Source organism: Cynocephalus volans, chromosome 17 (genome assembly GCF_027409185.1).
Source record: "Cynocephalus volans isolate mCynVol1 chromosome 17, mCynVol1.pri, whole genome shotgun sequence".
Lineage (NCBI taxonomy): Eukaryota > Metazoa > Chordata > Mammalia > Dermoptera > Cynocephalidae > Cynocephalus > Cynocephalus volans.
The window spans coordinates 22,730,913-22,746,515 of record NC_084476.1 but is presented as its reverse complement, the minus strand read 5'-3'; the positions used below and the strand labels follow the sequence as shown (position 1 = coordinate 22,746,515).

The 15,603-nt window shown below is 53.4% G+C and overlaps 1 protein-coding gene across 1 annotated transcript in view; it reads left to right on the top strand.

Annotated features, from left to right (window-relative positions):
• COL27A1 (collagen type XXVII alpha 1 chain) overlaps window positions 1-15,603 on the top strand; it is a 148,223-nt gene that overhangs the window by 38,158 nt on the left and 94,462 nt on the right. The window contains exons 8-12 of the mRNA XM_063081986.1: window positions 6,246-6,290; window positions 6,897-6,950; window positions 7,383-7,427; window positions 10,371-10,424; window positions 11,803-11,847. Coding sequence (XP_062938056.1) covers window positions 6,246-6,290; window positions 6,897-6,950; window positions 7,383-7,427; window positions 10,371-10,424; window positions 11,803-11,847 — 243 coding nt within the window. The remainder of the gene's footprint in view (window positions 1-6,245; window positions 6,291-6,896; window positions 6,951-7,382; window positions 7,428-10,370; window positions 10,425-11,802; window positions 11,848-15,603) is intronic.

Sequence of the window (15,603 nt, the reverse complement as noted above, 5' to 3'; positions counted from 1 at the left end):
TGGCACATGGCAGGCACTTCATATGTGTTTGTCAAATGAATGAATGAGTGATTATGATGATCATGAAAGAGAAGCAGCTGAAGAAGATCTTCAGATGATGGCCCATCTGGTACCATCAGTCACCTTGTTAGTTACCAGTTAACCACCCTCCACTAACCAAGAAGGCTGCCAGAACCCGGTTTGTACCTCCCATGCTATCTCTAGCCTAACTCTCCTGGCCTTCTTTCCTGGAGGCCAGTGGTTCTCAGGTGGGGGTGACTCTGCCCCCCAGGGAACAGTTAACAATGTCTGGAGACATTTTTGGTCGTCACACCTGGGAAGGGTGGGTGCTCCTATATTCTCATGAGTAGAAGCCAGAGACACTGCTGAACAGCCCCCCATGCACAGATGGCTCCACCACGCACAGCGAAGACACACCCATTGCCGAGGCTGAGAAACCTGCTGGGCAGAACCCTCACCCCATCCGCTCCTACACGCTGCGGGCCGCCCCGCCTCCCCACGTTTGCTTCTGCTGTGCCCTCCCTGGCATGCTCTCTCCTCCACGCTCATCCTCACATGTCCATCCCTTGGGTCCATTCTCAAATGCCATCTTCTCCAAGAGCACCTCCACAGCACCTCTGGGCGAAGTCACACCTCCTTTCTCTGACCATCTCATCCACCTCAGCCTCTTTGGGATTCTGCACTTCCTGGCTGGTGGCTAACTCACTGGCATCCTTGACACGCTTCTTAGACTGGAACAAGTGCACGAGAGCAGAGTCTAACCTGTTTGTCTTTGTTTCCCCATGTGGGGCTTAGCGCAGTGCTGAACACGTACATCTGCTCCGTTCTACATCTCTCTCCCTCCCCACCTCTGGCAGATATCACTAAGTGATCTTTCCTGCCAAATCCCGATACAGCCTCAGAATCTTTCTTAACCTTTCTACCCCAGGTAGACATGATTAATGGAACAAAATTGGCACTCATGTTGGAACTTATCTGCCCTCTTTCCAGCCTGATTTCCCCTGGTTCCCTCCTGTGCCCTCACTGTGCCCACTAGCCCTCCTTATGCCACTGGAGTTGGCCACTGTCTGTAGAAAGCTGTATTAAAAGGGGAGGGCACAGGGAGCCATCTGGGAATGTTCTGTGGGGGGAACATGACTGGAGCTGCTCAGATGATCTCTTACCTTTTCTATCTGAGTGTGGCACCCCCAGTTCCATAGAGCCCCTCCTGAGAACCTCTTCCGGGCTCCCCTACTGCTGAGCTAGCTGCTCTGGGCTCCTGTGGCCCCTACCCACTGGCATCTCTCCTACCTCATCCTGTCTCTTCCATCCAGCCCCTGCTCCTCCTCCAAGACTCAGTTTACATCACTGCTTCCTCTGGTCAGATGGATCGACACTCTCCTAGAGCTCGGTTCTTCTCCTTTGTTCCCCTTACTATGTGTTACCCTTCTAGAAGGCAGAGAGAGAGTTTGTTTTGTTCACCAGTGTATATCCCTAGTGCCCACCACAGGGTCTTGGTCCTTGTTGGAGCTCAGCAAATGTTTGTTGAATGAATGAATGAATAACTAACTGGGTGAGTGAATGAGCCATTCAGAAGTTATATCTTCCTGCCCTGTCTGAGGTATCTGCAAAGCACAGTTTGGTGTTAGACAACAGGCTGTGCCATGATGACTGTGCTTTTAGACCAGTCACAGACTTCAGAATTCTGAACCAACAGGATGCTTTGAGAAGCTAGCTGGGGAAACTGAGGCCCAGAGAGGAGCAGGGACTTGTCCAGAATCGTGTAATGTCACTCTATGTCTTGGCATGTGTTTCCTACCTTTCGATTCCTTCTGTCCTGCTGACTGCCCGGTGTGGGATGTGGGCTGCCAAGGGGGTAGATAAGTCCAATGGAACTCTCTGGAGTGCTTAGCAAGTTTGGGGAGTTCCATTTTACTACAAGGGAAACTGAGGCCTTATCTAGGCTAAGGTGGAGCTTGGGTGAACAGCTATTAAGTCTGAGCATGCACTTGTTCCCAGGACCCCCTCCCCCTTCCTGTCCAAAGACCAAATAGCATCCCAGCCGGATGGGGAGACTGTCTGTAGCAACAGTGAGGTGATGTCTGGTTTCTCCTTGCACATTGTAAGCAATGATTAATCTGGCTCCCAAACCAAAATATAGACCGAGTTCTATTATAAACACACGTCCTGTGGAGACCCGCCTGCTGGGCAGCCAGTGGCCCCTTGTAGACACCATGGTCCCTGGAGCTCCCTGAAGCATTCCCTGTCCCCTACTACCAGTCAGACACGGATCACAAACGGAAATCACTGTCTGTGGGTCCACCTTGCAGTCAGTGCCTGCCACATAATTGCTGGGGCCCTGGAGAAGATAATGGTTTAGGTTCTTCCAGATCTTGGGGCCCTGTCATTTGAAGCTATTTGCTGGCCCCAGCTTAGTAAACACTGTCAAGGTGCTTCTCAGGGAGCAGAAGCACCTCATCCTTTCGCCTCCCACCTTGGCTATGCTCAGGCTCTGCTGCTCCCGGCCAGCTAGGAGAAACTGGGATGTTCATGGCAATATTCAAGGTCCCTTGGGGTCTGTTGATCAGAAAAGACCTGGGAATTGTGGTCTTCTGGACAAAGCACAGGCCAGCCGGTCTAGAGACTGTTCTTGGGGAACAGTCTGGGCTTGGCAATAACTTGCTAAGTGCCTTTGGGCAAATCCCTTCCCCTCTCTGAGCCTCAGTTTCTCTGTCCCAAAGAAAAAGGAGATTGTCAGACTGATGGCTTAGATCCCTTCCACCTCAGATACTGCAGGGTCCTGTGACTGACCTCTGCCCCAATAATTCCACGATAACCCATGAGCTTCCATCCTGGGGAGGTGCATCTATAAGGGGATCTTTCCTTGGGTGGCTCTTCTGGGCAGACTTTGGTCCTCCATGAACATGATCCCATGATTTGGTGGTTGAGGACATAGGGATTGAAGTCAAAGGCCTGGTGTTGCCCTTGGAAAGCTGCGTGGCCTCAGGAAAGTCTCTTCACCTCTCTGAGCCTCGGTTTCCTCAACTGACAAATGTGTATGGTAACTCCTGCCTCCTAGGGGTTGATGAGCTGGTGTGTTAAGGCTTTCGTGCTGAACCAGGCATAGGGCTGGCCATTATCCATGCCCTGATGATTATTTGTTTCCTTTTAGTTGCATCCTGAGTAAAGGGTTTATTTGAAATCACCTCTGGGATTTCACTGGAGACACTTCTCTGCTTCCTTTATGGGGGGCTAATGAATTGATTGGCTGCAGAGGAAGCCACAGGAGCTGGTGATGGCCGGGGGCTTTCTGGCCCCCCTTTTGGTTCCCTTGGGGTCCTTGCCCTGTTACTGCATTGGCTCTTTGCCACAACCCCCCTAGCAGCAGGCAGAGGATGACAGAGGATGGCAGAGTGAGGTTCAGAGGGCAGTCACCCATGCTGAATCACACAGCCAAGAGTGCAAGGCTCAGTTCTGCTCTTGACTGGGAAAAGGCCTTGCTTGTTCCTCCTGGTCTGCAAGCTGCAAGGGGAAAAATGATAATAACGGTGGTTCTATGAATCGCATCATGCTACATCCCCGCTCAGTGCCCTCCTGTGGTTCCCATGATATCACCGCCAGCATGCTCTGCTCTCCTGCTTCTTCTCTGACCACCCCCGACCCTTCACCCCCTACTTGTTCTGTTCCAATCAGATAGGCCTTCTTGTTCAATCTCAAACCTACCCGACAGCGATCTTGCCCCAGAGCCTTTGCACTCACGGTGCTCTCTGCCTGAAATGCCTTTCCCCAGAGAGCCAGCCCCACATCTGGCTCCCTTATCTCATTCCTCTCCTCAGAGATGTCCCTGACCACCCACCCTGCAGCCACCATGACTCCCCAACACTGCCATTCTCTGTCCCCTAACTCTGCTTCCTTTTCTTAAGAGCTCTGGTCACTACCAGACATTATTTCTCTCTTTTTAAAATTTTATTTTTCTATTGCGGTAAAAAAATACATGACATGAAATTTGTCATCTTAACCATTTTTAAGTGTCCAGTTCAGTAGTATTAAGTGTATTCACGTTGTTGTGCAACCGAGCTCCAGAAATTTTTCGTCTTGCAAAACTGAAACTCTATACCCATTAAACAACTCCCTGTTTCCTCTGCCCCCCACCAGATGTTATCTTTTATATTTATTTTGTTTTTGTAGCTCGTTAATTAGAATGTAAACTCCATTAAGGCAAAGAATGTTGTCTATCTCATTCTTCCTGCGCCTACAACGGTGCTGGAGCCTACAAACTCTGGAGACTTGTTGGCTCAATAATGTGCATGTTTGTTGAATGAATAACTGAAAAATGAAGACCATGATGATAACAGCACCAGGTCTCTACAGAGCCCTTGAATTCAATGCCAGATATTGTGTGAAGTACTTTAAACACATATCACATAATCCATGCACCAACCCTTACAACCCCATTTTACATCCGAAGAAAACGAGGCTCAGAGAGATGAAGTCATTGGCTTCAGGCCCCACAGCCAGCTGGTTGGTGGAGCAGCACTGGCATCCAGATCAGGCTGAAACAAGAGACCTTGATCACTCTGCATGCTAGCCGCTGGCGGTGGCCTGTGCCCTCGTTTGCCCACTGGGGAAAAGAGCACACGCCCCAGGTGAAGAATCTCACCCAGCCGTGTTGCATCACTCTCCATAGGCTGCTGGGTGTGAGATACAATCTTGTTGCCGAGTGGTCTCGAGGCGTGAGTAGGTGCAGAAGGAATGCTTGTAAACTCCCGAGACCGCTTGGATCAAACCGACTCTGCTGTTTATAGCTAAGAGTGTCTGCTTCCCGGGAGTTTGCGGGGGTGCTGAGTGTGTCCCTGTGTGTGTTTGTGAATGTGCATGGAGCTGTCCCCGCCTGGGAATGTTTGCGAGGCTGTCAGTGAGTAGTCAGGTGTCAGAAGGACCTGGTGCTGAATGGGTGCCTGCTGCTCCTCAGCAGTGGCACTGGTGGCAGATGGCTTCAGTTCTCCCAGACTCAACTTTTTCCTCTGTAAAGTGGAGATGATAACTACCCCCTTCCACCTCATCTGGCTGTTGTAAGGGCTAGATGAGGTCATCTACTACTGATGTAGTCCTGGGAAAATAGTAGTGCTATAGGGGTGTGTGTGTGTGTGTGTGTGTGTGTGTGTGTGTGTGTGTGTGTGTGTGTGTACACACTAGACTCTTGTAGCATATCTTGAGTCTTGTGTGTGTATTTGGACTCTGGGGGAGTCTCAGAACTCTAGGGTTCTAAACCATCAGAGCTGAAGGGCACCGAGAGTTCTAACTCCCCCATCTGAAATCCAGAAAAGGGCAGTAACCTACCCGAAGTTCCATGGTAAGTCAGGTACAGTGTCTACACCAAGCCCAGAGCTCCTGGTGTAAAGGGGTGTACTGGGCAGCTGTGTGGTTACCCTGTCTGAAATGGAAGCCTCTTGCTCAGTCTTATTTCCACAACAGCCCCAAGCTGACAGAAGTTCAAAGTCTGGCATTTCCCTCGGAGACCTAACTCTTAATGGTTCAGGTGGTCATCTCCAGTGCCACCTGAAAGCGCACAACGTTTTGATTCTCTTGACCTACAGGCCTGGCCCAGACATGCTTTGGACCATGGTAGTTGGGCCATCGGGACAGAGGGTCAAGGTTGGTAGTGGGGCATTGCCAGAGTCCTCTTCAGTCAGGCATGTGGGTGGCCTTCTCTTCCCTGGAATAGGAGCAGGAGGAAGGGCAGCAGCTATTTTGGTTAATAAATGTGGTCAACATGTGTGAGGTCTTTTCAAATGGGGCCTTATGAGAAGGGGCTGGTCCTGATGGGGGAGGGAATCAGCATCACATGCTGGTTGAACATATCCCAGGCCATGGGTCCTGCTAGGGCCACCCATCCCTTGACAAATCCTTCCATGCCTGAGGGTCGGTCTCACCCTGTCTCTGGATTTGGAAGGAATGGCTGGGGAATACAGCATCACTCAGTCACAGTTGCTTATCCCAGTTCAGCTCACAAACCCTACCAAAGGAGTGAAAGACCCTGCTAGAATCTTCTGATCTAAGAACCACTGGGAACAGAGGTGAAACCCTAGGGATCTGCTAACCCTCAGATAGAATCTGCATCAATTTGGCAAGTGTTTACTGAGCACATATTACATCTCCAGCGTAACACATACAGTGCCGAGCAAGACAGGCTGGGGGACTGGGTCCCTGCCACCCACAGACCTGGATGTGTCTTCCTTGCCTGATGCGGGTTTCTCCTTCCACAGGGACACAAGGGCTATCCTGGACCTGCAGGGCACCCTGGAGAACAGGTGAGGCCCCGCCTCAGCCCCGCCCTGCTGGCTGTCCCTCCCTCCAGCCCCTGCCTGTGTCAGGGCTCTTGCCTGGATCCTGTTCCATGAGCAAGCCCTGGAGCTAGGCTGTTCTGCCTCCCATCCTTCTGGGGCCCCCACTCCGCCCCACCTCTCCCCCAGCCACATTTGCCCGAAAGAGCCAGAGTCCACACCGACCCTGTTGGCATGAGCCTCTCAACTCTGGTTAGAGCCATGAATAGCTGGCCTGTTCGGGGCAATGTTAGGGGATATTATACATGCCGCCACGGGGTTTGCAGGAATTTTGGCCGCCCTGGCCCAAGTCAAACAGCAGCGCTGCCAGCGTGGGAGAGCCAGCCAGGCCGCCCCAGTGCTTTCTTACTCCTGGGCTGCAAGCAGAGGGGGTTTTGTCCCTTGGAGCTGGTCTGACCGGTTTCACAGAGGGGTGGGCTTGGGGCCCAGCGGGCCATGGCTCCCCCTTTCTCCTGTTTCGGCTCACATTCCTGCCACTATCTGTCTATTGTCAGCCCCATTCCCCAAAACCCCCCAGACCTGGAGCTAGGTAGGGTCTCTGCCTTCCTTATGTTTTTCTCTGTTCCTTTGCAGGGGCAGCCAGGACCTGAGGGCAGCCCAGGGGCCAAAGGTTACCCTGGCAGGCAGGTGCAGTATATGGCTTCTGGAAGCTCTGTGGCCATGGTGGTGTGGAGATGGCCACAGTGCCCCCAGGCAGAGGGAGGCAGTGGGCTGGGGGCCTAGGAGCTGCACCCGCTGGGTGGGCCCTAAGGAAAGGGCTGTCCAGGGGCCGGACCAAGGAAGCCTCTCTTTGCAGGCAGCAGGACAGGGATGCTCAGTAAGAGGAGAGCTGGCTCTGTGGGGTCAGGGCTCCAGCGGCTCCTGCCACTCAGCTTCCCCCCTGAGACACCTCCCTGGGATCCTCGGGCTGTGGGGGCTCAGGTTGAAGATGACTAGTCTAACTTCACCCTGTTCTACAGAGGGAGAAGCTGAGGCCCCAAAGAGACAGGACTCCCCGGGATGCTGGCAGCAGGTAGAGTGTCTCCATATGTCCTTGCCCCTCTGTCATTTGTGTTTCAGGGGTTACCTGGACCGGTAGGAGATTCCGGCCCCAAAGGCAACCGGGTAAGTGGTCCTTGGCCAATGCCACACAGGTGGGGCCCTAAGTGGGCATCATCTGTCCCTCCAGTGGGCGTGATGGGAGGTCAGGGTGGTAAGGCCCCCACCCAGCGCCTGTCAGGGGAGCTGGGGCTGAGGCTGTCCTGCCTTAGTGCTCCCTGGAGAATGGAGGGGCAACAGGAGGGCTGGGTGATGGGGATCTTTGAACCAAGCAAGGCAATGGTCCCATGGCTGGGCAGTCTGGGCAGTAAAGGCTTTGCTGGAGGTTTGGCCACAGCCAGCTGCAAACAATCAGGTGTTTGCTTGATGTGTCCCTGGGCTTGTTCTGAGTGACTAGGGAGCCTAAGCTGGGGCCACTTGAATTGCCTGTCATTGGAATCTTCAGTGGCCTCCCTCTTTCTCCCAAATGAGGGCTGGGGGAACCACCCGTTTTGGAGGGCAGCGGTGCCAAAGGTGAATACCTTGGAGGTCCAGAGGTTCCAGATCTCCCCTTCCTTCAGGGCCCCCAGGTAGCAAACCCTGAGTAGCCATTGGCCTCAGTTTGCCTCTCTTTACAATGGAGTAGTGTCCATTCTTACCTCTAGCATGGTGATGGGGATGCCAGGGATTGAAAGCAATCCCTGCTGAGGAGGGGGTGCCAGGTGGGGGCTCCCAGGTGGGCTGCGGGAGGCGGAGAAAGTTCTGGGTGAATTGAATGGGAGTGAATGGAATTGGGAAGACTAAGAGCTGATCTGGTCTACGTACAATGAACTGGGTTCATGGTGGGGACCAGATGGCCCCAGTTCACGCTGCATGCCTAAGGTGGAACTGGGATGAGGACCCAGGTGTTCTGAGGTCTGGGCTCACTGCCTGTCCAGAAATGCTCAGCAAACGGGTCACACAGTCCTTGGTTAGGGCAGGTTGAGTGTGACATGTCCTTTGCTGCTGAGCCAAAGCTATTTATACCCCGGCAAGAGGTAGAGGTCAGAATGGCCGCAGTCTCAGCCCTAATCCCCAGAGTAGATTGGCAGCTGTGAGAGTGCCCAGGAGGTTGGGGAGCTCCCAGGACGTTATTATGATGTGCAGAGTCTGAGGATCCTGTCCTAGGGTGCTGGCTCCCCTTCCTTTATCCAGCTGTCCCCATGAGCTGTGGTCCCAGAGGGGCTTCTAAGCCCAGGGAGAAGGGTCTTCTCAGCTCAGCCCCAATCTGCTGAGAGGATAGGGTAGGCTAATGACATCTGGGGCTACTTGATGTTCGCTGTGCTGGTGGCATCTTGAGGCCACATGTGGGGAGAGGGCTAGTCTGGTCCCAGCACTCCTGTCTCCCACAGGCCATGGGACCCTGGGCAACCTGGGTGAGCTGGGGGAGGCTCAGGGTGCCCACGTACCCTGCCACTGCCAGCCTCATGATTATGAAGTAGGTTTTGAAATCAGGATGACTGGCTCTGAGACCTGCTCTGCCATTAACCAGCTGTGGGTCCTTGGGCAAGTCACTGGGCCTCTCTGAGTCATTTTCTCACCTGTAAATCTAGGATACAAGCCCTACTTGGAAAAGTCAGTCAATGTCACTCATTAAAGTTATGGATATTAATTGTGCTGGATACTGAGGATAAGGAGGCTCAGTGAGCTCTTAACCTCCCAGAAAGGGAGAAATGGTTAGAGCCTCCATGGAAGGCAGTGTTGTGCAGTGGTTAGGAGCCTGGGCCTAAGAATCAGAGAACTTGAGATTGAATGCTATTTCTATCACATTCCAGCTCTGTGACCCTGGGCAAGTCACTTTACCTCTCTGGGCCTAAATGTATTCACCTCTCCAGGGGCTTACTAATAATACCCACTTCCTAGGGGTGTGGTGAGCATGCACTAGATGCTTTAATGCATTCCAAAGCACTGAGAGCTGGGCCTGGCACATAGTGTGTGCTCGATATACTTTAGCTTTTGTTATAGTTGTTATCAGTCATTCCGCAAATATCTAGAGTACGAGAGTGGTAGAAGGCTTGGGCTAGGTCCCTGCCCTTGAGAAGTTCCCAGGCTAATGAGGACATGAAACATGCACACAGATAACGAAGATACAGGGAGGAAGTGGAGAAAGTGGTAGATGCTGCTAACTGAGGTGCAGATACAACATGGGGCTGAGGGGAGGGTTGCTTCTGCCTTGGGGCAGCATGGGTGCTTGTCAGAGAGAGCCTTAGAGCTGGGTTTTGAAGGACTTGGCTCTGCAGTCATGTGGGGTGGGAAGGACATGCCAGGGGAGGGGACAAGGTGAGTAAAAGCTGGGAGGCAGGAAAGCAGATGCATTCTGGGATAGAGCCTGAGAATGGTGAAGAGGCCAGGCTTTAGAGTCAGTTGGACCTGGGCAACCCTTGAGCTGCTTAGGAGTTTGCTAAGGGGACTCCCAGCTCCATCACTGGCTAGTTGTGTTACTTTATCTCCAGAGCCTCAGTTTCCTTGTCTGTCCAGTGAGGGAGATGACAGCCAATGCAGTAGCACACACGTGCCTGGCACTGTGTCGGCACACTGGGTGGCAGTTGCTGCTACTACCAGCACTCAGGCAGCCGGGGTGGATGTGAACCCCGTGCCCAGGATCTGCCAGGCCCAGTAGGAGGTGTTGCAGGAGTCGTGGGTGCGGGGAGGACCTGGGGCCACTCTAGCATCTAACCCAGCCTAGAGCTTCCTTCTGCAGGTCCTGGAACCCCTGGCGCGGGGCGGGCCTCCCACCTGAGAGCGCCCGTGCCCTTCCCTGGCGTGAGGGTATGTGCCTTTGGACTACATCGTGGAAGCCAGCACCATGCAGTCCATGGGCATATACACTTGCCTCAAGGCTTATGTCATCGAGGAGCCTCTGGAGCCGCCACTGCCACCAGCGAGGAAGAAGAGCCAGGCGTGGGATGGCAGCGAAGGGTGGGCTGGGATGGTTGGGCCAGCCACACACCCCCACTCGACCTCTCTGACCCCCCATCTGCTCTTTCCTAGGGCTACATTGGACTCCCAGGGCTCTTTGGCCTACCAGGGTCCGACGGAGAGCGAGTAAGTATGCTTCTTTGGCAGCTCACCCTTCCATCCACCCCCTCTGCTCAAGCAAAGCAGAACCTGCTAGGCGCCAGCCTGGAGGAGTCCTGGAATCCCTCCTGGAGGAGATGCCCTTGATTGAATAGGAGTCTGCCGAGGGGACAGGTCAAGGCATGTGCATTCCTGGCATAGGGAAGAGCATGAGCAAAGACAGGGATGTGTGATAACTCAGCAAGTTTAACAATCAATCCAGTCAGCACTGAGTGGGCGAGTGAGAGTGGCCAGAGATGCGGCTATGGGGCCCCAGGACAAGGTCATATGGGCACCTAGGGACCGAGATCAGGAAAGGGACTCTTCTGAGGGCACGGGGAGCCTCTCAAGTGCTTTCAGCAAATGAGAAGTGAGCCCACTTTATATTCTAGATCAGAGGTCTGCAAACTATGGCCCATGGGCCAAATCCAGCCAGTCGTTTTTTGTAAATAAGGTTTTATTGAGCACAGCCATGCTCATTTGTTTACCTATTTTCTGTGGCAGCTTTCCCACCACAATGGCGGAGTTGAATAGTCGTGACAGACCACAGGGCCCACAGAACCAAAAATAGTTGCTATGTGTCCCTTTATGGAGAACGTCTGGTGATCCCCATTTTAGACAGATTTGTCCATTTACTTGAGTGAAATGTGACTGGGTTGAGGGAGGGGTTGGAGACAGGAAGACCAGGTGTCCAAGGACAGGACAGTGGTGACTGCATCTGGGTGAAGGCAGTGGTGCTGGAGGGTGGGTGCAGAGGATTAGGGACAGGGGGCTGGGGTGGGCACCTGGTCCCTGGTTTGGGTCCTGAAGTCCATGAAGAGATGGAGAAGGTCGTGGGTCAGGTTTAGGGGTAGGCAGGAGGTGCTGAGAGCTCCTAGAGGCCCTGTTGTTCCAGATCGAATATCTAAGTCAGGGGCATTTTGGGAGATGGGGCAGGAGCTACCCATGGACCCCTGGCCCAGCCTCGATGTCCATTGGGAGCCCTTGGCTGGTAGCCTTGGGGCCTTCTCTGCCACCTCCCAGCCTGAACCCACATTTAGGAACTCAACTGGAACCTTATCAACAAGCTGGGCCTAGACAATCTTGGGAAAGCAGGAGAAGGAACACTTATTAAGCACCTGCTGAATGCCAGGAGCCCTGGCTACTTTCATTTCCCTAGCATAGGTCCACACAGACCCTGACCCTACAGAGTACAAGGGCCATTCATCTGGTGTGTGTGTATAACTGGTGCCACTGTGTACGTGGCAGGTATTCCAGGCCCTCTATGACTCCCTCCTGTGGGTGGCTCTAGGGCTGGTTTGGTGCAACCTGTGCTGTCCCCTGCTGGAGTCCTGTCCTGACCTCTTCTCTGTCTCTTCCCCTACAGGGTCTGCCTGGCGTTCCTGGCAAGAGGGGCAAGATGGGTAGGCCGGTAAAGATTTTCCGTGTCTATTACGCAGACTCTATGGGTGAACCCAACTTCCCACTGGCCACGCTGCCCCGTCCACCCATGGCCTGGCGTATTCCGCTTCTCTCTGCTCGGCTACCGCTCTGCTTTGACTGTGTGGGCCACAAGTCCTGCTGCTGGAGTGCTGAGTGGCTGCTGCCTGGCTGGGGCTGGGGCTGGGGCTGGGGCTCCCGTGGGCTCTGGGCTCTGCTGGGATGGCTCCTCTCTCCCTGTGTGCAGCAATTGCTCTTCAGTGCAGTTCTTTGTCTGGGGGGCTTCTGGCTAGAGTATTTGTGTCTGTGGGCATTCTGGGACTGGGGGACCTTGGCTAGAGCAGCTGATGTGGTCTCAGAGAACATTCAGTCACCATGTTGTCTTATGTCATGTGGCTCTGTGCAGTTTCGCCTGTGCACACCCAAGGCCATAGGATAGGGCGGTGTGTGGGCCCCCAGCAGGCATGACCCTGAGAGGAGCTCGGCAGTGACCCCCAGTCTACCAGTTTTGTCTCTGACTCTCTGTCGAGGCAGGAAATGGTTTTTCTTCTTCTCTGCATGAAGAAAAAGCCAAGGCACAGAGATGGAATAACTTGCTCAGGGTTTCACCATGAATCAGCAGCAGAGCCAGGATTCTACCTTGGTTGGTTTGTCTCCAGGGTCTCTGATCTCAATGGTGGCTCGAGGCAGCCTCTCAGCATCCCAGTTTGGCTGTGATACTGTAAAAGTAGATTCCCTAGAATCTTTGCCTGGAAGGAAAGCCATTCATTCCAATGATCTCATTATTCAGAAGGAGAAACTGAGGCTCCAAGAGGCAGAGTGGTATGTCCAGGGTCACTCTGCGAGGCCGAGGCAGACCCAGGACTGGAACTGAGGCATCTTTCTTTCAGGCCTGGCCCCCATTGGTGGCTCCAGGGTCTCTGCTGCTGCCCAGTGGATTAACTCCCAGGCTTGGAACCATGGTCAGCCTTGCATCTGGGCCTCCCATTGCTTGTGGTTGATGGAGAAGGGACTGTGGGGGAGGGGAGAACTGGTGAGGCGGCCAGGAGCACTTGTGGGCGTTTGGTGGGGGGTGTTTTGTGATTCTGTGGCTGACGGGTGTGTAACCTGGTGCAGCGTAGTGAGCTGGGCCCTCTGAGGGCTGAGTGTGGTTAAAAAGAAAAGAAGTGTCAGCTGTTGGCCTCAAGGAGCTGACAGAGGGCGTCCCACCCCCAAAACCTAGACTTCTCTGTGGCCCGATAGCCACTCTGTGTTCTGAGGTCTAACCCTGACACCCAGACGCAGGCAACAGGCAGCACCTGTGCTCCTGGCTTCAGGGTGAAGACCTGGGTCGGAGAGCTCTGTTAGCTCCCAGTCTGCCCTCGAGCCAGGTGGTCTTGAGCAAGGAGATTCAGTCATTCAGTGAGTATCTGTTGAGTGCCCACAATGGGCCAAGTCTTGTGCTTGATGCAGAGCAGTGAATAAGACAAAGTTCTCACTCTCATGGGGCAAACAGACAGACAGTCTGGAAAGACAGTGGGGAAACGGAAGAACGAATGATTAAATGAGTCTCAGACAGTACTGAATGCTAGGAGAGAGTAAGATGGGGACCCCGAGTGCTTCCAATGTGGACTGCTGGATAATTGGAAGTTCTTCTCAATTCGTGAGAAATCTGAATGAGGTGAGGACAGGAGCCGTGTGGCTTTCCAGAGAAAAACATTCCAGGTTGAGGTAGCAGCAAGTGCAGAGGCCCTGGGGCTGGACTCTACTGGGTTCAAACTGCAGTGTTCATATCTGAAAAATGGGGACAATAGTGTCTACCTTATGGAATCATTGTGCCTGTCACATAGCAGTCATTGTTCCTATTTGTAGTTTGCTGGATGGCTAAGGCGTTCTCTGTATTCTGTGAATTTAGACCAATGGCTTTACCTGCTCTGGGTCTGGTTTCCCGCAGTTTTAAGTTGTGTGTGTGTGTGTCGGGAGGCAGTTGACTTAGATTATCTCAGCTGGGCCTGGCCCCAGCCCCCAGGCCTACCTCCAGAGCCGCCCTTGGGGAATTTGTACAGACTCCATCCTGGGAGCCTTACAGAAGCCAGGCATTGCCGCTTGACAGATGAGGAAGTTGAGGCTGGGAGAGGTGAATGACCAGGCCAGGGTCATGTGGCTGCTGAGAGTCAGAGATGGATTAGAACACAGCCAGAGCTCTCACCTCCTGCCGCAGAGCGTAGCTGTTCAGCGCGTGGGTTCCAGAGTCTCCCGAGTGAGGAAGAGACAAGATCCGTGAAACCCTGGGCATGCTCCTTCTCCAACCTGTCCCAGCAAGGAGAGTGAACAGGGCCGGGGCCTCCGTTGTCCCTTTGTCTTCCTCAGTTCCCCTTCCAGCAGCCTCTTCGTCTGTTTCTCCCTGCCATGGTACTTGGGTTCTTCTTGGAGCTGAAAGTCACTTTGGTTGTGGCCATCAAGCACCAGTCTGGGGTGCTCAGCACCCATCTGTGTGTGAGAGGAGGCCGCTCTCTCATTTCTTATTCAACAAAAGTGTACTGAGCACCTACTATGTGCCAGGTACTGGGGACAGCACTGTAGCCAAAACAGACAAAAATCTCTGTTGTCATAGAGTTTCTGTTTTAAGAGTGGAGACAATCCATAAATAGGACAAATAACCTAAAGAGAATATGGTTGGGATCCTAAGTCCCCTCTAAGTGAAAGGAAGCAACATTTATGGAGGCCTTTTGTATATACGACATTTGAACCCTGATTCTCCCAGTGAACCTCGGAGGTGAGATTGATTACCCTCTTTTCCAGATGAGGAAATTGAGGCTTAGACTGTCAAAGCCACCTGCCCAGAGACCCTCGATGCTCTCCAGAATTGAGCCCCCATCACTGACAACCCCCCTCTGCTTGCTTGCTCCTCGCCTTTAACTTCCAAAGACCCAGCTCATGACGGGGGCATTCCCTGGCACTGGGTGTCAGACGTGGGTGGGAGGAGACACCCTCTTCAGCCAAATAGCCCACGCAATACCCTTGAGAGCGTGAAAATACCCTTGACTCTGGTCCAGCTGCTATGGCCAGCGAATCAGCAAGGTCTGCATCAGATGTGACTTACTATGTACTAAGACTTCATAAGGGCTGGTCCCTGTGGCTTTGTCCATGCCTCTGCTGGGCCTCTGAGTCTGCCACGCCCTTCGGCCCACACACTCCCTGAGGGATTTTTAGGGCCATCCTGTTGTTGCCAGTGCTCCCAACCCCTTGATCTGCCTAGTGGTGTTGGGGGCTTCTCCTGTGAATGGTTTTTCCTCCTTGTCCAAGCTTTGGACCAGGCAATTTCTAGGCACTTCCTAAGAAAGGGAAGCGTGAGGAGAATGAGCTGAGCTCCTTCGTGCCAGATCGCAGCTGGCCTCGTTTCTGGTGGGGCTGGCGATCCTTGTGCTGTAGTCAATCTTTCCCCAGCAAACAAAACCTGGGGCCCATGCATGCGGACTGCTCAGTATCCAGCTCAGAAGAAGCATGTGTGAGAGTCTCTTGCTGATGGGGGAAAGAGACAGTGAAGGTACAAGCGTATCAGAGCTATGGGAACCTTAGTGACAGCCTGGCCCAACCTCTTTGTCAGACAGAGAAGCAAGCAGACATAGCGCAGGGAGGGCAAGCAACTTGCCCAAGGTCACACAGCAAGTTGGTGGCAGAGTCAAAACCTGAACCCAGGACCCTTTCTTGCTACTACGGGTTGATCTTCATATCGCTCCCTCTCTCTCTGCTCCCATCTTCAACCTCC